The sequence below is a fragment of the Embiotoca jacksoni genome, unplaced genomic scaffold (assembly GCF_022577435.1).
Source record: "Embiotoca jacksoni isolate LCO1_2020_lvr unplaced genomic scaffold, fEmbJac1.0.p SCAF_52, whole genome shotgun sequence".
Classification (NCBI taxonomy): domain Eukaryota; kingdom Metazoa; phylum Chordata; class Actinopteri; family Embiotocidae; genus Embiotoca; species Embiotoca jacksoni.
In genome coordinates this window covers 1532399-1558228 of record NW_027185406.1, presented here as the reverse complement: position 1 = coordinate 1558228, position 25830 = coordinate 1532399, and the positions used below count along the sequence as shown (strand labels likewise).

At 41.4% G+C, this 25830-nt stretch overlaps 1 protein-coding gene across 3 annotated transcripts; it reads right to left on the bottom strand.

The window, feature by feature from the left end:
- Positions 1-305: 305 nt before the first annotated feature.
- On the bottom strand, positions 306-24401 carry ttc13 (tetratricopeptide repeat domain 13). 3 transcript variants are annotated; one of them, XM_069172297.1, is made up of 23 exons: positions 24189-24401; positions 22466-22560; positions 21081-21156; positions 20910-20980; positions 20736-20801; positions 19339-19431; positions 18581-18697; positions 18378-18488; positions 18153-18235; positions 17919-18060; positions 17636-17810; positions 16880-17036; positions 16322-16452; positions 15779-15911; positions 14431-14523; positions 14236-14319; positions 13889-13973; positions 13456-13565; positions 6121-6256; positions 4815-4894; positions 4065-4143; positions 2631-2710; positions 306-2527 (listed from the first exon to the last, which is right to left on the bottom strand). In XM_069172297.1, exons 1-23 carry the CDS (start codon positions 24370-24372, stop codon positions 2413-2415), a joined length of 2496 nt encoding a protein of 831 aa, XP_069028398.1. In that variant the 5' UTR covers positions 24373-24401; the 3' UTR covers positions 306-2412. The 3 variants fall into 3 exon arrangements, with proteins under 3 accessions (XP_069028398.1, XP_069028399.1, XP_069028400.1); XM_069172298.1 differs by having other exon boundaries at positions 13456-13562; XM_069172299.1 differs by lacking the exons at positions 20910-20980; positions 21081-21156.
- Positions 24402-25830: the final 1429 nt, after the last annotated feature.

Here is a 25830-nt window from a genome sequence, read left to right as displayed (position 1 = left end):
CAAGTGTATTTTCACTCTCTGTAGTCGTGTTGCATCCTGGTCCTCGAGAAACAGCATTTTGTTCCAGTTTAAGCAAGCTATACTACATAATGACAATAAAAAACATATTTAGGAAATTAAACTAAGCCAACTCTTAATTTTGGTTTATTAGGCCAACATTTGACATCTAATTTTCTAATTGTAAACCAAACCAAAAGTGTAAGTATCTTAAATGTGTCGCAACAAACTACGATTGTCTTTTTTCATTTTCTCAGCTGAAGCCGGCTTCATATGGAGAAAAAAAACAACAACCAACAACAACAACAAGCTGTTAAAACTGTCACCCAGTTTTATTGACTGCTGAAAATTAATTCAATATAAACAGAAAAAAAAAAAAAAAAAAAATTCCCTCCAAGTTTTCAGATGTAAGATAGGTTTGTGAGGAGCAACCTCGCTGCACTTAAAAAGACTGGGACACTCAGAAAAAAAAAAAAAAAATTAATAAATAAAAACTACAACCAGTCAGAGAAAATGAGCGATGTGAAAGAAAAAAAAAAAAAAAAAAAAAAAAAAAAGGGACACGAAGCAAAACCTGTCTGTCTGTAAGAGACCGAGGAGATCGATTTGTTCTGACTTTGAGCTGCAGTAAAACGTGACCAAACAACTAAAAAAAAAAGAGTTTTTAATAGATCTGTATTTGAGACCTTGGAGAAATTAAATTACATATTTTGGTCAATTTGATAGTTTTAAGTTAATAAACTCCTCCGTATAGAAGCGATATTTCCTCACAGGAATATTTGAAAATTTGCAGCCAATTATAAAAAAAAAAATGTCATAATCAGATTTCCTCTACGCGTGAAGTTGACAAGACTCGTACGCGGGAATCGAGTAAAAGCCCACGCGGTACCTCGTTATCGAGTCGTTTGGTGAGACGCGAGCGTTTTTCTCCCAAAATATCGCTGCCATGTGTCGTTAATAACGGCTCGCACAAGAAAATCGGATCCACGGGACGGTTTGAAAAAGTCCAAAGGGGAAAAAAAAACAAAAAAACGAGATACGCAAGACGGCGTCCGATGAAAGCTGCAAGGATGACGGCAAAGGAAATAGAAGAATGTGGTGGGCTTGTCCCCGTCCATAAATAAATCCTTCAAGGACCCAACAGTCAACAGACGTTAGAGGACAATCATGAACTTCACTTGGGAGCTTCTATTCTTATTTATATTTGTACTTATTAGAGTTGAAAGGTCAGTTCAAACAAAATCAACTTAACGTTTTTAAAAACTGAAAAAAGCCAGAATTGTCCACCCAGAAGAGTTCTTCATCTGGAGAGACTATTCTAGATCACGTTAGTTCTGGATTCATCCGAGTACTTTTTTTTATTAAAGATTAATTTAGTATTTTATAAATGATCAGACTATCGCTCTTCTTTTCGTACTTTGAGCATTTTAGAGTTTGTGTAGCTCCTTTTTCTCTTTTTGTTTTTTTCCAACAAGTTTTGCTGACATGATTTCAATGTTTTCTTAATCTTTTCTTAATTTTGCCAAATTGTAAAATGAAAGAATTTATAAAGAGAATTTTGAAAAAAACAACATCCCCTTTAAATTTCTAATTTCTAAAGTCTCAAAACTGATTTTTATTTAATTGATACAGATTTAAAACTGATGAAAGTAGACTATCTTCACATTTAGGAAGTAAAATGTTTTGAATTTTTGACCCAATAAACGACCAAAACTGCCGATCGACCGAATAATCCCGTGAATTTCAAACTGAGACTTTATGTTGCCGGAAAAAAAACAAAAAACAAAACACCTTCTCTGAAAGTTCTCTAAAAACCTCCGACTGTCGTTCTCGTGTTAGTTCAGCGATCAGCCCATTTTTTTTATACCGACATCTTATTGGTTCAACGCCCGATTAAACAAAAAAAATGGGAGACCGCTTCAAGTTTCCCCTTCGGTTTGTCTTCAGCTCGAAACCTACGAAGCAGAGAAAGAGCGAAAAGGTGGAAGAGTGACGTTCGAGGCGGGACGGCGGAGCGGACGGAAGCAGTGCTCGGACACCAAAGTGAGATAAACGGTATCGTTTCAGTCAACCAAACGGCGGTCGCCGATCATTCGAGGGACAGAAATTTTTTTTTTTTTTTAAATAAGCGTTTAAATTTGCAATTCACTTTTTGTATCCACGATCAAGGGAGAAGAGACGCTAGCTGCTTCCCGAAAGTGCCAAAAAAAATAAATAAAAAATACGATTTAAAAAAAAAAAAGAAAGTAAAATAATGAGTGGTAGTGCTGAGATGGGGTTTTTTTTGTTTGTTTTTTGGAGTCTGGAGTTGTTTGGGTTGTAGAAGAAGACGGTCCCTTTTTGTTCGGCCCGGTGTCGGAGCTCTACCGTCTAAGACTTTAATCAAGTAGACTCCTTCACTGCGTCGAAGTCGTGTTAAGACTTCTTCGGGCAATGTGAAGACGAGTCCGTGTTGAGGACCTCGATCATCGTCCTGGACGACGGGAAGGTCTCCGCCACGGATGGAAGACTCTGGTACCAACTGGGTAAACTGGAGGAGGAGGAAGAGGAGGAGGAAGAGGAGGAGTCAGATAAAAAAAAAAAAGTCTCCGCAGAGAAAATCAGAGAAAAACAAATTGTTTGGTCTTCGTTACCTTTTGAGGTTCATCCAGTTCTTTGCCGTTTTACTGAAGATGTCGGGACTCGGCGTGGTCATGGCTTCGAAATCCACCAGCTGAGATCATGTCAATCAAACAAACAAACAAACAAACAAACAAATAAAGGTTAGATCAGCTGTTCTCGAATGGTCGAGCTTCAGGACTGACGGAGGAAACCCGACACAAATTCTGAAGACGCTAAAATTGCATTAGGCAACGTCTTTATACACAGTTCAAAACAAGTGCGGCAAAAGTGCAAATCGGGCTAAAAACCCACCGATATAAAAAAAAAAGCAGATTTAACTCGAACTACATTTAAACTGCCGACGCTCATCAAGTTTTCATGGATCAAACTGAACTGTAACAAAGGGCAAACGTGCGCCCTTCAAAATAAAAGCGCTTCTCAACTGGTGCGTCCAAAAGTAGGTCGGAGATGTTTGCGTGAAAAAAACAAACCAAAAAAAAAAAAAAAAAAGTTGAGAGGGGAAAATAAAAAGTCCCATTTTTATTTTAAAGTCTATAACTTCTGTTGCCGCGCTTTTATTTTGAAGGGCGCACGTTTGCCCTTTGCACTAGCCGTTAGCTTCCCCGCGCTGTCGTGACGGTAACGACCTTAAACTAATACCGTCGAATCCGTCGTTAGCTTTCGTTTGAGAATTCGTAAACAGGTTTTTATTTCATATTTGTTACAGTTCAGTTTGAGTCACGAAAACTTGATAGAAGTTATAGACTTTAAAATAAAAAATGTGACTTTTTATTTTCCCCTCTCAACTTTTTCTTTTTGGTTTTGTTTTTTTCACGCAAACATCTCCGACCTACTTTTGGACGCACCAGTTGAGAAGCACCACTTTAGAGGACGGGTAACGTGGATGTTGCGTAAAAAATACACATGAACATTGCGCTTCAGGAGTGCAAACAAAGCTTTTCCATCAATGACTTACAGCTTTACAGACACGTTTTGATTTATTTATCAGGAGTTACAAATCACCAGACAGTCGACAAGCTTCCTGGCTGGAAGAAGAACGACGACCTCGGCTGAACTAGATTTCAACTCTCTTGACGCCTGATCGGATTTCTGAGCTGCTTTGTTTGTGTCTGCTAATAAAAAAATTAATAAAAATGAAATCCGGATAAATGTATAAAAAAAAACAATGCTTGGATAATCGTTGTCTTAATTTTAGTCACTAAAACAGTGAAAACGACATCCAGCTGAGTCAGGTGTTTTCTTTTGGACAAAAACACAAGACTCACTGATGCTCTCGCTGATTTTTTTTTTTTTTGCTCTGAAACTTTACATACCTTTCCGACAATAAACGCCGCTTACAGCTTCGATAGCGGTCGCTCCGTTGCGACTTGAGCTCCATTACGCAGATGATACTTTGATATTTTTTTTTTTACTGAATTCAAATCGCTGCCGTCGCATTCGTTCACCTTTCCTTTGGGGATCCTGCCGACGACCTCTTTCCCGCTGGCCATCAGCGCCCCCATCACGACCGAGTAGGCCACCACGCTGAGGAGAAGTTCAAGGAGAGGTTAAGCTCCGCCCACAGGGAGACACACACACACACACACACACACACACACACACACACACAGAGGTCAGAGGACAGGAACGCAGCAGAGACTCTCCCGCCGAGCAGGAAAACCAAACGGGCTCTCATACATTTGGGTAAATAACAAACAAAAATGCAATATTTTCAGCCGGACCGCGAAAGGGGGGACGTTTTGTTTGTTGTTGTTTTTGTTTATGGCAGATGTGAGAAGTTCCTCAATGGAAAACAAAGAAATGCACACACAAAAAAAAAAACAACCAACAAAAAAAAGACCACGTGCTGTTAAATTTAAGCTGCTCTGATACAAAAATGAATGAAAGGAGCTTATTCAGCTGGTTTTGGGTGGAGCTCAGCTGCGTGAATAAATGTCACTAAAACACGAGGAGCTCTCGGACGCTTTCATTTTACCAAAGCGGGAAAAAAACGGGTCGGAAACTTCTTCTGTAAGGTTCTTTTTTTCTAATAATGTTCTTCATGTTGTTGGTTTTTTTTTTTTTTAATTTCTTCTTACATTTTCACCGAAGGAGATCTGAATCAGTCACAGTAACTTTCCCAAACAATAAAAACCTGTCTCGGTACATTCCCCGTCGCAACCGCCGGCTGTGTTTTGTTTTTGTGCTTTTTTTACCTGGATCCTCTGGATAGAGGCATGAGGTTGCAGAAGTAATAAACCAAGGAGAGGATCAGGTTACACACGGCGTCAGCATCCTGAAAGAAACAAAAATAAAAGATCGTCACGGACACCTCTTCTATGAGTTTCTATGGCGACGGGGTGAAACCAGAGACGCCATAAACAGAACAAAGAGACGAAACACAAACAGGGACGTTCACACGGTTTCTCTCACGACTGTTTTTCACTGCAGATAAAAAAAAAAACATAAATAAATGTGCAAATAAATAAGTGATCTGTTTGTGAAATATATTCGCCAAAGAGTTCATTAAATTCAATTACAAAATGTGTTTATTGTTTTCAGATGCTGCTGAAATGAGGCCGAACGTGTAACGAGCGTTAAAACTCTTCTCCATCCTCTTCTTCTATTTCAGCTTATTTCTATTTGATGTTTTTTTTAAATCCTGTCATTTGCACTTTTTTTTTTTTGTCACATCATCTTAGCCTCGTCTTTTTTTTTTTTCTTTTTTTTTTTTGGTCTTGATGCCTTTTATGTCTTATGTTCTTATGGTCTTATGTCTTGTGTTCGAAGGATGGGATATAAATAAATTTGGCTTCTATTTTTTTTTTTTTTTCTTCTCTCCTGCTGCAGCGACCCAGTTTCAAGAGCAGCAAAACGGAAAAGTCGACCGGGATCTCTCGAAGAAAAACAAAAACACACGAATAACAACCTCATGAATTAGTTTATTGTTTGTAAAATACTATAAAATATGAACATTTTATGGGTTTATTGGGCTTTGAATGTGTAATTTTCTCTAATCAACAGTCCAAATATATAAGACACTTAAACTTGCAGTGCAGAGATTTTGTCTCCCCCTTCTGTCAGTGAAGAGTAATTACAAAAAAACATATTCAGTGCTTATGTCTGACTTAAAATACTGAAATAACTGCTGACACCCTTTTTCTTTCACATTGCACATTTCACTTTGTCCCAATTTAACACTTGACCACTTTTAGATTTTTGTTTTGTTTATCATAATATATAGACGTATAGTTTTGCTTTATTTTTATCCGCCTTTATTTGTCGTATTTTTAATTGATGCACTTTCAAAGACGTGTTAAACTGTTTTTTAATAGTTCTGAGTACAATAACAAAAAATGATTTATTCTCTATTGTTTACTATTGCAGCTGTTAAACGGTGGGTAAATAGTTTTGAGCGTCAGCGTCGCGCGACTGAATTGTTTCATCCCCGATTCCAGTTGGCATCGAGATAAACCGGGAAAAATCAGGAATTAAAAAAAAAAATATATATATATATCTCACCCCGAGCTCGGTGGAGAGCATTAAAGCTTTTCCTTTGGCGGTGAGGTCTTTGTAGATGGACTCTATCTCCGACTGGTACTGCTGCGTCCGCTCCTCTGTGGTCTGAGTCTCGACGGAGAATAACATGTTTCCCACCCTGAAATACAGAAAGAAAAAAAAAAAACAGGTTAGCATTTAAAATCAGAAGCTGAGTTACGCTTTGTGCGGTTATGATTTCAATCCACGGTGAAATCACAAATTTTGCAAAAGGTTATAGTTTCCAGTCTCGGAGATTTCTCATCTCACCTTGTATAATGTTTTCAAATACACAAGATTCCTTTAAAATAAGTCAAAGTATTGAAGAAAGTGGTTTTTTTTGTTTTTTGTTTTTTTATTTCACACTGTTAGGAAAAATAGTAACTCATTGTCAGTGTGTAAATTAAGTTACTGTTATGTGTGAAAAGTTTCCGTTAGTCTATGTAGACAACTGTAGTTGAAAGGTCACTACTACATACACAAACCACGAGTTCCTCTCTTGCAACAAAGGAACTGGCTTATCTAGCTTAGCACACACATTGATTAAAAGCAAACATACTCATATAGGGTGCAAAGAGCATTGAACCCCTATCCCACTCACGGTACACAACATGTGACCTTATCTATAGTAATGTAATCACGTGATGTTTTGTAACCCCATACATACAATAAAAGGAGCAAAGAGGGAAGTCTGATTCGGAGTTGGCTGATGCCAGGTGAAGAGCTTACAACTCTAAGACCCTGCACGGACTTCCCTTGCTGCAAGTAAAACTCGGATTTGGGTCCGAGCCTTGTTTTTGTCTGACCGTGGGTTTGATTCTTATTCTATCAGCGCTATGTTAATAGTTCTGAACCCAACATACAACTTGGTCCTTCGAGCCGGATCCCAAGATATCGCCGCCCAGTGAGGAGGGAGAGGACACACCGGAGTCTGTCGACAGCCAGGACATCTAGGATGCCTGCAAAAAGACCTGGGGCGTGAATTCGTGGCCAGGCCGGTGCTATAACGTCTGAACTCCCCTCGGTGGACGACGATTGACGGGATCCTGAATCACCCAGGGAGACAGAAACAACGCTAAAGTAAGGAAAGAGTACGGCTCTATAACCGTGAATGCGCAATTAGGTAACTCCGCCGTAAGGGAGGTCAATGAGGTGACTCCGCCGTAAGGGAGGTCAATGAGGTAACTCCGCCGTAAGGGAGGTCAATGAGGTAACTCCGCCGTAAGGGAGGTCAATTAGGTAACTCCGCCTTAAGGGAGGTCAATGAGGTGACTCCGCCGTAAGGGAGGTCAATGAGGTAACTCCGCCGTAAGGGAGGTCAATGAGGTGACTCCGCCGTAAGGGAGGTCAATGAGGTAACTCCGCCGTAAGGGAGGTCAATTAGGTGACTCCGCCGTAAGGGAGGTCAATGAGGTGACTCCGCCGTAAGGGAGGTCAATTAGGTAACTCCGCCGTAAGGGAGGTCAATGAGGTAACTCCGCCGTAAGGGAGGTCAATGAGGTGACTCCGCCGTAAGGGAGGTCAATGAGGTGACTCCGCCGTAAGGGAGGTCAATTAGGTGACTCCGCCGTAAGGGAGGTCAATGAGGTGACTCCGCCGTAAGGGAGGTCAATTAGGTAACTCCGCCGTAAGGGAGGTCAATTAGGTGACTCCGCCGTAAGGGAGGTCAATGAGGTGACTCCGCCGTAAGGGAGGTCAATGAGGTGACTCCGCCGTAAGGGAGGTCAATGAGGTGACTCCGCCGTAAGGGAGGTCAATGAGGTGACTCCGCCGTAAGGGAGGTCAATTAGGTAACTCCGCCATAAGGGAGGTCAATGAGGTGACTCCGCCGTAAGGGAGGTTAACAGAGAGCTCGAGCGAGTGTGTGTGTGTGTGTGTGAATGCCACTAGTGGAAACAACAGCACAGGAGGAAACCTAACGGTGTAAACGTAATCCTGTGGTCTGTTAAAGTACACATAGTAGTGGATTAAGGAAAATAGGTCCTGAAAAAGACACGTAGTCTGTAAAGGACACAAAGAATATTGACATAATGGGGAGTGAAAACAGTAAGCCTGCCTTAGAGGGAGACTCCAAGTTTATGGAACGGGCATATCCAGGCAGCACTAGATTCCTAGATAACTGGAAGAAAAAGTTTGATTTTGACGGAAGATTAATGGAAGGGCAATGTAAGAAAGTCGTAGAAGGATTGATACTAAGTGTGTCGGGAAAGACAAGCGGCGAAAGGAAGAACAGTTAGGTGTAGCTCGAAAATGGTTAGAACAAGCAAAAAAAAAAGGAAAGAAGCAGGGAGGGATAAGCGTACTACGCTGCACGCCACGGCAGTCGTAAAACAGGATGAAGAGACAGGACCCCCGTCTGATATACATCGACAGCGGAGGGAAGAAGCAGAGAGAGCAGTTAGAGAGTTGGAAAGATTAGACGCGGAAGAGGAGCGCCAGAGACAACAGGAAAAAGAAGAGGAACAAAAAGTGATAAACGAAATAGGCCCGACTGCAGCTCAACTAACTTGTCCCATGAAAACTAGAAGTCAGACAGCTGGAGCAGCTGGCGCGTATCCAACGTTGACAGCCTATAAAGAAAAATACGGCATAACACAAAAAAAACAACGAATGTGAAGGCTGTGGCACAGGACCTGACCCCCCACCAAAATATAACACTGAAACATACCCCCTAATGGCGGTGGCTAACCCTCATTTCGGCATAAACGGTGACCAAGAACGAACTATTGACGTATACAGACCGTGGACGGAGAGCGAATGTGCGGAAGCATGTAAAAGCTTAGGAGACTATGTCACTGATGTGGAGGGATGGATAGAGAGACATAAACAGTTAAGAGACTCCTACCGCCTAAATGGCATAGAAGTAGAACAAACGTTTAAAAGGTGTCTCGCGTATAATTGGAATAGAGTAAGAAGAGTGTACACAGGGAAAGCAGCGGATGGTAACGTCCTAGGCTACGGTACAGCAGAACTAAATGCCCAGATACAACCCGTGTACGACAGCATGACCGAAGTATTCCGACGGAGACCAGACTACGCTAAAATAGCACAATGTAGACAAAAAGAAGGAGAGGACGTACATGAGTACAGGACAAGACTGGAGGGAGTGTTCAGACAGAACAGTGGACTACACGACGACAATAACGCAGATGGCCCATATCAACAACGACTAAAACAGGCTCTGATGTCAGGCCTCCACCAGAGCATAGCTGACTTTATCAAAAAACACAATGTCAACCACCCGACAGACGGACTCGTCCCGTGTATGAACTGGGCTCAACACGCCCAAAGTATTATAAAAAAGAAAAAGAAAAGGACAGCAGAAACAGCAGCCGCATACTTATTAGACTATGAGGAACCATCACAAGTATTTTTCCTCGGCCCGCCCAGAGGCAGGGGGCGTGGAGGAAGGGGGAGAGGCAGAGGCAGAGGAGGATGGGCTCCACTGCGCTACCCCGGAGACAGGGATGACAGCTGTTGGAGGTGTGGCAAAAGAGGACACTATGCACGAGACTGCAGAGCAGAAGACAACTCTGACCAACATGACGAAGAATACAAACAGCCACCCTCACATAACCCATTTCACAATAGACGACTAGAGAAGGAAAAGGGAGGAAAGGATCAAAGTAGTGTGGACGAGCCACCCATACCAGATCTTACAGAAGTATTATTAAATTTCTCGGGAGATGATGAAAAACCCACAAGAGAATTGGAAGTAAACGGAAAACCCATCACGTTTTTATGTGATTCAAGTGCGGACAAAACAGTTTTAAAACAACACGCGCCTGGTTTAACACCATCAAATGGACGGATTTTTGTGAAATCCGCAAATGGACAGCTTAACTGTCATCGCACGTCCAAACCGGTATGGATACGAGACTCACAATCAGGAGAGGAAACCCGAAGTTCAGTGGTAATCTGTCCTGAGTGTCCAGTCAACCTGTTCGGGAGAGACTTACTCTTAGCTATGAAAATATCTCTAGTTCCTACCTCTAAAGGAATGGTCGCAGTGGGGAAAGGGGAGGCTGTCGACACACTAGTGGTGCAGAATCATAGCGAACCTTGTTACTACTGGTCCCTCGACAGGCCTCAACCAGACCCCACTCACACTGGAGAACAACTCCTAAAGTTTGCAAGGGAAAAAACAAACAGGCCAGTATCAAGAACAACATGCGGACCGGATGCACGTGACCCTGAGGTTTAAACACACCCCAGGACCAGATCTACTCTACAATGAAAAGGTTCAGAAACTAGGACCTCAGAGAATCACGTTAAAAACAATGTGCACAGATGGAAAAACACAAACGGGATTCGCTGCGGTCACAGACAAAGAAATTGTACAGGCGAAAAAAATTAGCCTCGAACCTCTCAGCCCAGGCGGCTGAAGTTGTAGCCTTAACAGAAGCATGCGAAATAGCACAAGATCAGAGCGTCACTATATATACACTGATAGTCAATATGCATTCTCCACGCTACATTTATTCGCAGCCCAGTGGTCACGGAGAGGAATGACCACATCCACAGGAAAACCTGTCGAGCACGTGGACTTATTAAAAGAACTCCTTAAAGCAGTCCTGTTACCAAAAAGAATCGCAGCATGCAAATGTGCAGCGCATACAAAGAAAACGGACAGAATAAGCAAAGGCGATGCATTTGCCGATAAAACAGCCAAAGAAGCAGCAACAGGACAATATGGCATATACACCATAGTCTCATCAGAAACCAAACGAGGAAATCGAACCAATATCTAATGAAATTGTAATAGATATGCAAGCGAATTCACCAACATCAGAAAAACAGCTATGGTTAAAAAAATGGAGCACAAATACAAAACGGCATATATCACATAAACAACAAACCTGTACTACCAAGAAACCTGTACAAAACAGCGGCCATTTTGAGTCATGGGCCTTGCCATGTCTCAACAGGAGGGATGGTTGAAGGGATACATCAACATTTCTATACAATAGGATTCAATTCATACTCAAACAATTTTTTTGTAGATCATGCTTAATCTGCTGTAAACATAACTCCCAAGGAAACGTCAGACCAAAACGCGGCGTATTCCCGAGAGCTGAACACCCGTTTGAAATAATACACATGGATTTTATTGAATTAAATCAAAAATAATAACTTCCAATATTGTTTGGTTCTGATATGCCCATTCTCCAAATGGGTGGAGATTATCCCAAGCAGAAAGGCAGATGCTATAACAGTAGCTAAAGCTATATGCAAAAACATCATCCCACAGCATGGCATCCCCAGAATAGTATACAGTGATAATGGCTCACGCTTTGTAAACGATGTGATAACATACCTAGCGCAACACTTAGGAATAACATTAAAAAAAAAATCACTGCTCGTACCATCCACAAAGTGCAGGGTTAGTGGAAAGAGCAAACGGTACGGTGAAATTAAGGCTGCGAAAAACTATGGAGCAAACAGGAAGGACCTGGCCAGAGTGTATAGATCTGGTAAAAATGTACAGGAGAATAACCCCAACTGAAAATGGACTAACTCCATTTGAAATAGTAAATGGTAGACCGTTCAAATTACCATTATTTTATGACGATGAAGAAAAAGAACAAGAAGAAAACACATTAACTGATTGGATGTGTAAAATGATGAAAGGAAAAGAAATAATGAGTGCAAATAATCTGCCGGACCACGTTGTGTCCCCACAGGAAAATCCAGTCAAAGCCGGTGATTGGGTGCTGATCAAGGTCATCAAAAGGAAGTGTTGGTCCAACCCCCGCTGGACTGGACCACACCAAGTCCTCCTGACCGCGCCAACGGCCGTAAAGATCGCGGAGAGAGGCACCTGGATACATCTGAGCCACTGCAAGAGAGTGACCCCCTTGTCTGCTGCCAACAGCGGGTAGCGGTGGAAGTCTGGTTACAAAGGGTGGGTGTAGCTCTAGGCTCCCTGGTCTCAACCCAGTGAAGAAAACAACTGATCTGCGCCCGTAGTATCCCGTCAACAACGGCATGCAGGTGGGTCCTCCCCCTTGTGGTAACAACTTTTACAGGACTCTGCCTCCTGTCACTCCGCCACGATGACGAAGGCACGATAAGAAGGAAAAGATGGACCGATCAGCAACCAGACAAATGGACATGGATGGACGAAAACCCCAAACACTCGTGGGATACCAGCATGTGGTACAGCTACGTAAAGGTCCTCGTCAGGTCGTATAACAAAAGCGACCGTTTTGTGTGTTCTCACATGCCACACTCTTCCAAACAAGTGACCCTGCACGCCAAAACAGTGAGATCGAGGCACTCCGCCTCACGGTGCTCCAGAACAGGATGGTATTGGACCTCCTTACTGCATCTGAGGGAGGTGTCTGTGTGAAAATAGGAACTACATGTTGTACTTACATCCCTGACGAGGTTAACACCAACATATCCACTGCCGTGAATGTCCTGAAACAAATGCAATCTGTTATGACCAAAGACCACCCTGGCAGAGGAAGCTGGGATATGTACTCCTGGTTGACTACGGGCCCACGGTGGCATATGTTGCTGAAGATATTCGTGCCTGTACTCGCGGTGTTGATAATATTCTGTGTACTCATAAGTTGTGTTATTCCCTGCCTACGGATGATGATGCAGAAGATGGCGGCAAACACATTATTTAATTATATGCTCCTACAGCAACATGAACGGGACCCCCCCTGAAAATGAGTGAAATGATTCCAAGGTCTAAAATGATGCATACATTGAAAGTGTGAAAACAAGTGGTGTTATGTTGATGTCACAATGATCTAAGGAATTTACAAAATGACAGACAGGAGGGAATGTTAGGAAAAATAGTAACTCATTGTCAGTGTGTAAATTAAGTTACTGTTATGTGTGAAAAGTTTCCGTTAGTCTATGTAGACAACTGTAGTTGAAAGGTCACTACTACATACACAAACCACGAGTTCCTCTCTTGCAACAAAGGAACTGGCTTATCTAGTTTAGCACACACTTTGATTAAAAGCAAACATACTCATATAGGGTGCAAAGAGCATTGAACCCCTATCCCACTCACGGTACACAACATGTGACCTTATCTATAGTAATGTAATCACGTGATGTTTTGTAACCCCATACATACAATAAAAGGAGCAAAGAGGGAAGTCTGATTCGGAGTTGGCTGATGCCAGGTGAAGAGCTTACAACTCTAAGACCCTGCACGGACTTCCCTTGCTGCAAGTAAAACTCGGATTTGGGTCCGAGCCTTGTTTTTGTCTGACCGTGGGTTTGATTCTTATTCTATCAGCGCTATGTTACAGTTCTGAACCTAACACACACTAAAACAGAGATCCAGATTGGCACCTGTCTCCCGTGATGGTGATGGTGAAGCCGTCGTACTCTTTCCCAGCATCCTTCGCGCTCGGCACCTTGGAGTTGACCGTGAAGCCATCTCTGGTTTTACTGTTGAACTGCTTCAGGAAACAAACACACGGCGAAACAAAAACAAAACAAAAACGAGACAAGCGCTACTTCAAAAAGGTCTTTTAGTGTCAAAACGTTCATCGTTAGAAATCAACCACGACCTCAACTATCGTTTATTTTCTGTTTACTGTGCGTTTTATGTCAAAAACCTGGAGGGATGTTATTTGATTTTTTTTTGTTTTTTGTGTGTGCAAAATGCCAATTAAATCTCACATCATGAAAAATACACGTTCATTTCAGACAATCGCACACGACTTGAATCTCTCTAGTTCACTTTAATTTCCTGCTTACATTTCTCTTATTCCCTTCTTACCTTCATTATAGGAAGCAGATCTTCTACTTTATTCACGTTTTCCAGAGCCTGGCGGACCTCCAGGAGGCCTCTGGGGTTGTACGCTCTGAGAACGTCAATGAGAGAAGAGGCGAGAAAATAATAGTTATACGTGCACGAGATACTTTCAATGCAAAATGAATTAATTCTGATGATTCCGCTTGAAAACGTATCAACGAAACTGCCGTCAGATCGGAGAGGCGAGACGTGATGATGCTGCGGACATTTCAGGTCGTTTCGACCCCCCCCCCCCCCCGAGTCAAATAAATGCAGAAAGTTTACGATGAAAAGGACTGAAGGAAAAAACCTCGGTTTTAAATGGGATTTACCCGTGGTACACAAGTATTCTGTCTTTGATGAAGTCCAGGATGTTGTCGAAGTAGGCCAAGTATCTGATGTTGATAATCTGCCCCCTGAAGAAGGAAATGAAATGAACACGATGAGCCGCTCGGAAAAATGAAACTACGGTGAATTAAACACGTAAAAAAATTTAAAAAAATAACTCGTATTGAAACGTTTGTCACCTGATGAGGTTGATGTGATTGTTGAAGCCTCGGCTGAGGCTCCTGGCGGGCATCTGGTCCAACCACAGGACCGGCTGGTCGGGATCCGCGATCCTACACGAGCACGGGAAAAATAAAATAACCCGTCGAGCCTTTTTTTGACCTTTTTTTTTTTTTCTTTCCAAAAGAGGGACAGATTGGATGAACGTGAAAATGACCCAAGGACACTTTTTCAACCATAAAAGTTACATACAAATGCACCGGTTCTATAACAATTGTATGTGCAATGATAAAACAATTGTCAGAATCAGAATCAGCTTTATTGGTATTTTAACGCATATAAAAAGGAATTTGACTCCGGTTGTAACTTCTCTCAGTGTGCAAAAAAAAACTGACAGACATAAATAGACACATAAAACATAAATAGACGTATATACAGCTGAGAAAGAATTATGTACACATGTACAAATTAGTGCTGATGCGGTCATTTCTTTAAACGCTCGAGAGTCAGATCACAAAAAACAAAGCTGGCTGGAAAAACTTCCATGAAGCCGATAAATATCTTGACCTCCGGCTCATTTTAAACACGACTTATTCTGGGTAACGAAGATGTCGTCTGCTCCGGTCTTTTGCACGAGATCATTCAGCAAAATCATCTTTTGTTTGACAAGTGCTGACGGGCCGTATAAAAATCAAAACCGTGGGCGGCGATTGGGCCCCGGGGCCGGTGTTTGGACGTGTCTGCTGTCATCCAATCAGCTACAAACCGAAGACACCTTGATGGATTTGTCCAATTTGGTCAGAAATAGACTGGGAAAGTAGATTTTTGTTTTAGGGTGACTGACTTCTTCTGGTGCCAACGCGGTTGAAAACCACAGAAAATACAGCTTGGTGTCCAGACTTCATTTTGTTACGCAAGTGTTGCAACATGAGGAAACGGGTGGCGACCGCGTCGCGACATCCTTCTTCCTCTTTCGCCAAATTTTAAGGGTTATTTCTCTAAACGTAATTAGGATGCTAAAAATTTCACTTAATTTCTCTCAGAATAAAAGAGACTCAATAATTTGCAGGTCTTCTGGTCGTCGTTTTCATCTCACAAAAAAAAAAAAAAAAAAAGAATTCTGGGAATAATTTGACATTTTATTTGTGTTTTGAGTCAGAAAATCAAGTTTATAGTCTGTTTCTTACTGCTTATTGTATATATATAATTTTTTTTTATATCAGAAAATTCCATTTTTTTATCCTCTAGATGCCAAAATTAAATCTGAGACAAATTTTAAAAAAAAAGTTGGATCTATTTAAATCTAAATCACAACATCCCATTGATTTACATAAATCTGTTTTTTTTTTGTGTTTGTGAAATCCTCACCGCCTCCATTTCACCGCGATATCAAACATGTCTCTCCACTGCATTTGCCTCGTCTTCCCGTTGACTCGAACTTTGGAGTTGCTCCACGTTCGATGCATCGCCTGCATCACCTCCAGGGTCGCTAACCCCATGGCTGCAGAAGAAGAAGAAGAAGAAGAAGAAGAAGAAGAAGAAGAAGAAGATGATGAAGAAAAAGACGAAGCAGAAGAAGAAAAAGAAAAAGAAGATGAAGAAGAAAAACAAGAGGAAGATGTCGATGAAGCAGAAGAAAAAAAAGATGAAGATGATGAAGATGTAGAAGACAAAGATGATGAAGAAGAAAAAGAAGATGATGATGAAGAAGAAGAAGAAAATGAAGAAAAAGAAGATGAAGAAGAAGAAGAAAAAGAAGATGAAGAAGAAGAAGAAAAAGAAGAAAAAGATGAAGAAGAAGAAGCACACACACACACAGGTCTCAGTTTCACCGCTGCTTGTCGATACACACACACACACACACACACACACACACACACACACAGGAACGAGGTGGTGGATCGGCGGTACCTCTGTGTATCCTCCTGTTCGGTAGGAACCCGGGAGTGTCGTATTGCATCAGCGCCCCCAGGTGGTCGGCCGTGCAGATCAGCTTCTGGACTTCGCCGCCGTAGCTGTCGAAGTTCTGCGGCAGGACGTCTCTGCAGACCACGGGAATAAAAAGGAGACACGGAGGACGAACGGCTCGAACGTCTTTCACATAAAACAGAGGAAATGTGTTTCAGCCTACCGAAACGCGGCGTAAAAACGTCTGTCTCCGACGAGGAAGATTTTCACGGAAAACGTAAGCGGGCGTCAGCGTTCAGCCACAAAACCTTCAGATCTGCAGCTCCTGAAAAACTGCAGCTCAGAAAAATCAGTGTGGTGAAGTTTTAAGAAGCTTTAAAATCCACTTCAGGTCGAAAAATATGAACGAAATTGTCAAAAAGGAGAATTTCAGTTTTTGGTTTGGATCAACAACAACAACAAAAACAACAACAAAAAAAAGTAAATAAAAACCGTACAGAAACACGTCGTCATTCCGGTTGTATCCGTTCGATCGGCTGTCACGAAACCCGTCCAACCTACTTGATGTGCGGCTGCAGGCCGGGCTGCTCTTCGTAGTCTTCGATGAGGAAAGGCAGGTTCTTGGCCCAGTGGTTCTTAAAGTTCCCCGGCAGGTCCTGGTCCACGTTGTACTCGGCCACCGGGATGTCCAGGTGGGAGTGAAGGTAGCGCGAGTACTCTGGAGGGGAAACGAGGAAACACGACGAGGAGGTGGTGGTTTTGTTTTTAAGAAAGTTATTTGGGTTTAAAAAAAAAAAAAAAGACAGCGAGAAATGAACAACAAAGCAAATGAAGAAGTTTTTACCGGTTTAACGTAACTAACAAAAAAAATGATTGTGAAACAGACAACACATCGGTGGTTAAATTAAAAAAAACAGGAAATACAGCAAAAGGTTGAAAAGATATCAAATATGCACTTCTTTTATTTTATTTTTTTTGACGTATTCTTATTGTGAGGACGAAATAATTCTGCTAACTTCACGGCAAAAGAAAATATTTTATTCAGGAGATAATTAAGGCAAGAAATAAATCAATTAAATAAGGAGGTTTCATGGAGGATAAAGTGTAAACTGTGCAAAAAGAAGAAGAAATTTGAATTTAATAACAAAGCATTTAATGCCTATTTGTTGAAGCGTCGTTTTGTCGTAACCGAGATGAAAACAAAGTGTATTTTTAAGATTTCAGCAGCCCAGCCCAGACCAAAACATATACCTGTGTGTGTGTGTGTGTGTGTGTGTGTGTGTGTGTGTGTGTGTGTGTGTGTGTGTGTGCGCCGACCTCGGAGGTATTTGACTTTGAGGTATTCGGAGCTGGCCTTCTGTCCCAGCAGCGGGTCGTTCAGCATGACTTTGGTCTGAGCCTTGATGCCCTCGTAGAACTGCCCCATGGCCACGTGGCTCAACCCCTTCATGTACTGGCACACCTCGTTGTAGGGCTCCAGCTGAAGACACCTCTGGAGGGACGGCACGAGAAGAAGACGGGAAATAAATCGGGATTTCTTAAGCCGTGGATTTTGTTTTTGTTTTTGTTGTTGTTTGTTGGTGGATTGGCGCCGCCGTACCTTGAAGTTGCCGATGGCCTCCTGCAGAGAGCCGTGGTGGTACAGCATCATGCCGCGCAGCTGCAGCGACTGGATGTGGTTGTGGTTCAACATGAGAGCTTTCTGGAAGCTCTCCATCGCCGACTCAAAGTCGCCCAACTCTCTGGGGGAAAAAAAGAGGAAGAAGATTTAAAAAAAAAAAATGTTTTTTTAAATGACAGAAAGATGAAAGATGTGAGACTAAAGCGTCCGTACCGGTACGCCTGTCCGAGGCTCTTGTAGGCGTCTATGAAGTCGGACTTCAGCTTCAACGCCTCCTTGAACGTCTCGATGGCTTCCTGGTGAAGGGAAAGAAAAACAAAAGCGCAACAACCTTTCACACACACAGCGCCAACAAACGGCCGACAGGAAGTTGCCGTGGGCTTAAAAATCCTGACTCGGCAGATAGTTTAAGAGCTGCGACCCGCCAGAAGAACCCACCTTGAGCATCCCTCTGTGGAAGAAGGTGAGGCCTTTGTACAGCATGGCGATGGGCTGGTTCTTCTTCAGCTCCAGAGATTGCTGGAAGTCCTCCATGGCCGCCACGTAGTCCTGGATTAAAGGGCGGGGCGCAGGTTAATCACACGGCGGCACTGCGAGCGCACCTTGAAACGTGGCGATTTAGTGCATTTAAATAGTCGAACCTCTGAAATGAAGAGCAGAGTTCCCCTGTGTCTGTAGAGTCGGGCCGACGGCTGCAGCTGGATGGCTTTGGTCAGGTCGCTCAGAGCCTCGCTGATCCGACCCAGCGGAGACAGGATCTAGGTCACACGATCGGGTCCGGTAACACGATCAATAGCAAATCCAGGTTTATTCTCCGCTACCGTTTAGCCGGCTAACGTTCCCAACATTTTTTGTTGAAAAACTGCAATACCACCGAGTACCACTAGAGGTCGGCTCAAAAAAAAAAAAAAAAAAAAAGCCTCCATAGACTCCCATTCAACTTCTCTCGTCAAATTCTAAGTCAATACATTTTTTTCCACCAGTTATCTCGGTGTTGTTAGCGAAAGTCGCTCCTTCTTATTAGTTTCCTGGCGGTCCGTCTGAAAATAATCCCGTCGTTAATTTGAAAATAAACCACAAAAAAAAACTGTGGTTTTTTTTTTTTTGGGGGGGGGGGGGGGCGTGTCTGTTTGATTGACAGGCCCGTGATGCAGTCAGGTTTGTGCTGTCGGTGGGCGGGGACGCAGCATCGTCGGGTTTCAAATCAGATCGAGTCAGCTCCACCGCTCGCTCCTCCCCCCCCCCCCCCCCCCCGCCCTTCCCCTCGTCCAAATATGGTCACTTCCTGCTCCAACCCGAGCTCTTCGCCCCCGACGAGTCAACAATTTTCGCCCGTGCCAAATACAACCGTGCACGTAATGTACAAATAAACCACCCGGAGAGGTCGGGTCTCACACACCTCCGCTCTCTGCTCGTACACCTCCGGCCAGTTGGGCTCCAGGGTGATGACTCGGTTGAGCTCGTACAACGCCAAGTCGGCATTCTTTATATCCTGGAAACAGAAGAGGAGAGGGGCGTTTTGTCGAAGCGTAACGTTACATAAAACCCAGAAAACTCAGCCACAGACGACCTGAAAGAAAATAACGAAATAAGAGACAAACACGGCTCCTTGGCGTTCGCTCACTTCCGTCCACCGCAGAGTGAATTTGCATTCATTGAATGGCACGCTGAGTCATTCTGTGTTTATCTGAAACTGCTGATGTCAACAAAAATTCAGGAATGACTTTAAGAAAAAAAAAAAAGAAAAAAAAATGCACACAGACAATAAAACCTGCCTGAACAAGGTGGAGGTTTGAGAAAATGTTTACTTTTACAGAAAGTAACCTTCAGGATTCTTTAGGCGGTTTACGTTCAAGTGTTTTTATCTGATCTACTGGTCCAAAAAAAACAAAAACAAAAAACAACCCTGTGTCTGTTTTTATTGATCGTGTCTGTTTTTATTAACCGTTTTCATTGAGTGTGTTTGTTTTTATTAAATTTGTCTGTTTTTATTGATCGTGTCTGTTTTTATTAAATTCTTCTGTGTTTATTAATTGTGCCTTTCCGTGCACATTTACAGCCGTTTGCGTTGCCTGCTGGTATGAAAGGTGCCGTTTTAAATAAATTTTTCTATGCAAATAACGTCTGTCCATTCAACAGAGACGACACTTTGTGAAGTATGAGTCACCGGCTGTGAATTAGGAAGTGGGAATAAACCTGCGACTATTTCAGGCGACGTTTTCCTCCTTTTCCACGATGTTTTCAAAATCACCATTGCAACAGAAAAATTGCCGTGCTCGGCTCTTTTTTTTTTTTTTTTTTTTTTTTGCCGTTTAAAAGGCCGGAGCTCGCCTCCTTACGTGCAAATGTTTCACCAGACTAAGATCCCATCCGGACACTATTTTGCAAAGGTGCTATGGCTGCATCCAGGTCGACTGTGACGCGCTTAAAGAAAAACAAATGAGCAAGCAAAGCAGGACGATATACTGATGCGGCCGGACGGCTCTCCGGCGCAGTCAGACTAAACCGGCTGTGAATAATCGGCCACATTTTCTCCTCAACAAATATTATATTTTTTAGAAATAAAATGAATTAATTCTGAGCAAATTACTTAGTTTAGAACAATGTAAAAGACATTTTTAAGTCAGGTTGTTCATAGTTAATTTAGCATTTTTTTTTTTTTTTTTAATGGCTTGTAAGTAAGTTAGTTTTTCGTTTTAAAGCACCACAAAAAGAGAAATAAAACATACAATTATTGGAAATTTATTTAAAAAACAACATACGTGGTGTTAAGGCCATACTGTATTGTGCTCTCACCTGTAGACTCTTCTTCCCGTAAGCTATCCCTCTCCCATAGATGGCGCTGACCAGCTCTGGGTCACCCTGCATTAAAAAAAAAAAAAAAAAACAACACATTATAAAATGGGTATTGAGAGTGATTTTGTTTCGCAATATTTAGCACCTGATGAATACACGCACACACACACACACCTGCAGTAAGAGTGAGAAGTGTTTGATGGCCTCATCGTAAAGGCCGTTGCCTATCAGAACGTAGCCTATAGCTGCACGGAGAGAAAGTTATGGCGATCAATAACTTGATCATCAGCGGCAGAAAAGAGGATTACAAAAAAAATATTTAAAAAAAACGACGCGCGAACTCACCAAGTTCTTCGTTTGTGTTGTGGTTTTCTACGGGGAAGGGGATTTTTTTCTGCTCTATGAATAACTTGGCCTGGTTCTGTGAGAGACGAGAAAGAAGACGAGGAGGAAGAGGGAAAAGAAAACATACATGAAGACACGCAAAAAAAAACCAACCAAAAAAAAACCCCCAAATCATGGTTTCCTGTGTGATAAGAGTCGAGAAGAAAAGATAACACTATTTTTTCGAGTCTTGATGGTGAAGACGCTTTGTTTTTTTCTGTTTCCTGGAAATGTTTTAAATGTAGTAATAACTTTGTTTTAAAAGAAAAGTTCTTTTTTTTTAATGAAAAGCACAAGGACAATTTGAATCATTTTCCACGGTTACACTGAAGAATTCAATAATAATTCAAGGGTGAATGTGACTGCCAAACAATAAAGCAATTTCTTTTAAAAGGTGCCATATTGTATGAATTCTGATTTTGGTTTTCTTTTATTGATTATGAAGCACGTCTAGCTGCTGTAAAAATATACTGTCAAGGTGTCAAATCACAGAAAGAATACGCGCTGCTTTGTATTCCGACGCGGAGGCTGAAGAAAACCTGTGATTGGCTGAGGCACGTGTCACTCGGAGAAGAGTCAGCCAATCAGAAGAGAGGGTCGCCTATATTATGGACCCCCGAAGACACAACACGCAAATCCAGCCTGTTCTTGGTGGAGCTCCAGAAAGATTCTTAAAGAGCAGCTGCAAAACTATACTGAGATGTTTTTTGGTGATTAAAAGTATTAAAAAAAAAAACCCTGCAAATAAAATATCAGAAAAGTATAAAATACGGGACCTTTAAAAGGCAAAATAATCTCTCAATTGTGAGAACGGCAGCCGCAGCTCTGTAACAACACCACAGTACAGCACATTTTGACAGCGCGGAAATGGAAATGTTGCCACGGCAGCAGTTTTTTTTTTTTTTTTTTTAATTTTTAACCGAAGCGGCAACGAGACAACTGACGAGGCGAAGACGACCCGTCAGAAATTTTTAATTATATAAGCTCAAAGTCTGGTCTCCAGTGGTTTCCCACCTTTACAGCAGCGGTGTAGTAATGTACCGTGTCACTACCAGGTGCTAACCGCTCACACCCACACTACACCGATGTGTTAAAAAAACAAACAAAAAATACAAAGGAGGGCGTCGATTTTATTTCACCGTGTTCTTTGTTTTTCCTTTAGAAATAAAGAAAGAAAAAAAAGAGATCCTGTGAGTCATACCTGTCCTCTCATATTCAGCAGTAGGCAAGCAGGAAGTCGAAGCAAACATAAATAGAAACACCCTTTTTTTTTTTTTTTTTTTTTACTTTTTTTTTCTTTATTTTAGAGGAAACAGTTTTGGCTGAAAGCGAGTGCGAGATCTCACCAGGATCTTCTCTGCGTTGAGCGAGAAGACCGACTCGCAGGGCGGGTTGCTTCCCTCCTCACAGTCGGGGTCTTCCAGCTGTAAAATCGAAGACTCTGAAAAGACAAAGTGTTCGAGGGAATAAACAAATAGGATTTTTCTTTTCTTTTTCGAACATGTCTTCATTATCTTTTATAACAAGAGGAACAACACGAGCGACGACAATAAGACATACGCAGTTTGAACATTTGCAAGTGACACACCGATGAAATTTGATTTTTTTTTTTTTTTTAAATAATAAAATTAAATGATAATTCAAAAATAAAATGGAATAAATGATTTAATAAATACAAATAAAATAATAATATTTGAAAAAAACTGGAGGGTAGGATTTAGCTTAGTTCATCAGTCCAATGTGTTTTTATTATTCGGGCTATTTTTTATTAAAATGGACAAACAACACGATAAACATTTTTAGGTCGTCACTTACTGTATTTACAGTAATTCTAATTGTGTTTTGTTTTTTTTCTTTAGAGTCATTCTCACTTTGATTTCCAAAATAAATTTCAAGATTATTATCCACGTTGAGCACAAAGGCTCATGGGACTTTGAACGTTTGCTGAGATAAGTTGAACGAAAGAGAGGTTTCTTTCACGGCTACCTCAACCTGCAAAAAGAATTGCACTTCATTGCATTTTTTTTTAATATATATTTATTATAGCATTTCCGGTTTGATAACGATTATTTAACAGTGTGCTGTTGCGCAATGAGGGTCAAATATTGCTAAGGGCATTATTACCTGCCGTAATGTGTTCATAATAATGACCAACGCTAAGTTGATCTTCTGCTTTAGACACACACACACAAAAAAAAAAGGATATTAAAATGAATTATAAAAGGATAAGAACATTTTCACACCATCAACAACTATGGGAACACATTTATTTTTTTTTCCATTTAAAAAGAGGTCAGGAGAAAGATATTAAACTAACAGGAAAGATTAAAAAAAAAAAATTCAATGAAACAAAGCTGATATTTAACAAATCATTATGAGCATCTCTTCGGTTCGTGCAAATGAAACAGCATCAATCATAAACGGAAAGTAAATTCGTAAAACCAGTTTTAAATGTCTTTTTTTTTTTTCTGTCCTCTTCCACCAATATATATATATATATATAGATATATATATATATATAGATATATATTTGGTACATCATATACAGTATATAACAAGCTGAAATTCTGCATTAGCTCCAGAGCCGGGTGCTTCAGTCACATGCCGAATCCACCAGAAGTCCAGTCAGCAGAAACGTGTCCCACTTATTCTCGCTTTGTCAATCAAAGTTCGCTCTTGAGCGACGCAGCACCTAAAATTGCGTGTTTTTTGACTGGACTTTGGTGCAGACCTTCCGGGAGACGAGCTGAGAAATATCAGCTGTTTACGGTTTCGGTAACTTAAAAAAATGTGTCTTTATTATTTATTTTTTTTTAACATTTCCACATTCTCAGAGTATTTTCGACTCTGTTTTCTTTGACCTTTGGTTTCGATATGACCCGCTCCCTCCCCTCCCTGCTTCGCGGGAGCTCGAGCCCGGTCCCCCCGCGGCTGTCAGCCCGCTTGTTGTTATTAGCTCCCTGACGCTAGCTCGTTAGCCGGGTCGCGGTGACAGTTGAACCAGGGACGACGTGGCGAAGTAACAGCGGGAAAACACAAATTAAAAAACACACAAAAGAGACACTTTACCGCAGTCGGCGGCGTAATCTTCCCACTCGGACAGCGAGCTGCATCCCTGCTTGTGGAGCTCGCTGTTGAACAAAGTGAGGGTGGAGAAGTACTCGGTGGAGATGGTGGCCCGGCACAGGTAGAGCAGCGAGAGCGCCGCCGCGACGACGGCCCGGCTGGCAGGGGCCATGTTGCGCTTTAACATGTGTGACGTCCGGAGAGCGGAAGCTGCTCGCTCGCTCGCTCGCGGCTCGACGACGGAAACCCGAACACGCCCCCTTCTCCCGCCACGCCCCCTTCTCCCGCCACACCACGCCCCCTTCTCCCGCCACGCCACGCTCCCCCCCCCCCCCCCCCCCTCACGCGCGAAGAAGAACGGCCGCAGCGTTCGGTGACGACAAAAAGGACGCACTACATTTCCCAGCAGGCCCTGCGGCCGTCACTTCCCTCCTTCTCCTTCCAGTGGCAAAGTGTGTATCACCGGGTTTCCGTTATAATTTTCAAAATAAAACTCTTAACACGCCGTGTACAACTTTTAATAATTAGTCAATTAGCTATGTAGGAGCTATTTTTGTTGTTGTTGTTGTTGGCATGTTGTATTATTTTTGTTCGATGTTTTGCAATGTTATTGTTTTGAACACCTAGTGGCAGTCATTGGATACACAGGTGTGTGGGGTTTTTATATATATATATATATAGATAAAATAAAATATAAAAAATATATATAATATTTAATACATATTTTATATATACATATATATATAAAATATGTATTACATATATATATAATATATATATAAAAAATAAAATATAAAAAATATATATAATACATATTTTATATATACATATATATATATATATATAAAATATGTATTATATATTATATATTATATATATATATATATATATATATATATATATATATATATATATATATATATATATAGGAAATCACCAGAGCAGAACCACACAACCCAACAGATTTCATGGTATGATTTTCCTTCATCCTGTTCAACTACATCTCTTTAATAAACTGCAATAATAATAACAATAATAAAAGTTAATAAAAAACTGGAACAATATGGATTACCATTACAAGCTAAATTAGCAAAGAATATTTTTAATATTAGTATTGAGATTAATGTTATTAAGATTACCGTTTAGAGCAGGGCCCACAAGAAGTTGCCCTTCTGGATAACTGCTTCATTTTTTTTTTTTACCTTTAACGAATATGGATATGGACTTGCTAATCACCTCATGTCTGCTTGTAATGGTTTTGATACCATTTTAATATGCTCATCTCATATTTTGCTGCCTAAAATTGATACCTTAAAAGGTATGGTTAGTTTATTCCATTGGCATCCATTAAGAGTTATAGCCATTAATTGGTTAAATATTCCTATCCGGACCCTTTTGCTGTTACGTTTTAGTAGCCCTGGTTAAATTAAATTGTATTCTACCTTTAGTTTTGTTTGTATATGAGTTGTAATAAAGCACCACAATTAAAAAAAATGTTTTTTAAAAAAACATTACATATCAAATTATCTGTCCTCTTCAAAACACGTCAAAAATGGTCAAAAATATGAAAAGCGTGGCGCGAAACTACTCCCCCCAAAAAAATCGTATTAAACATCACAAAACATACAATTTATGAAGCCAAGCC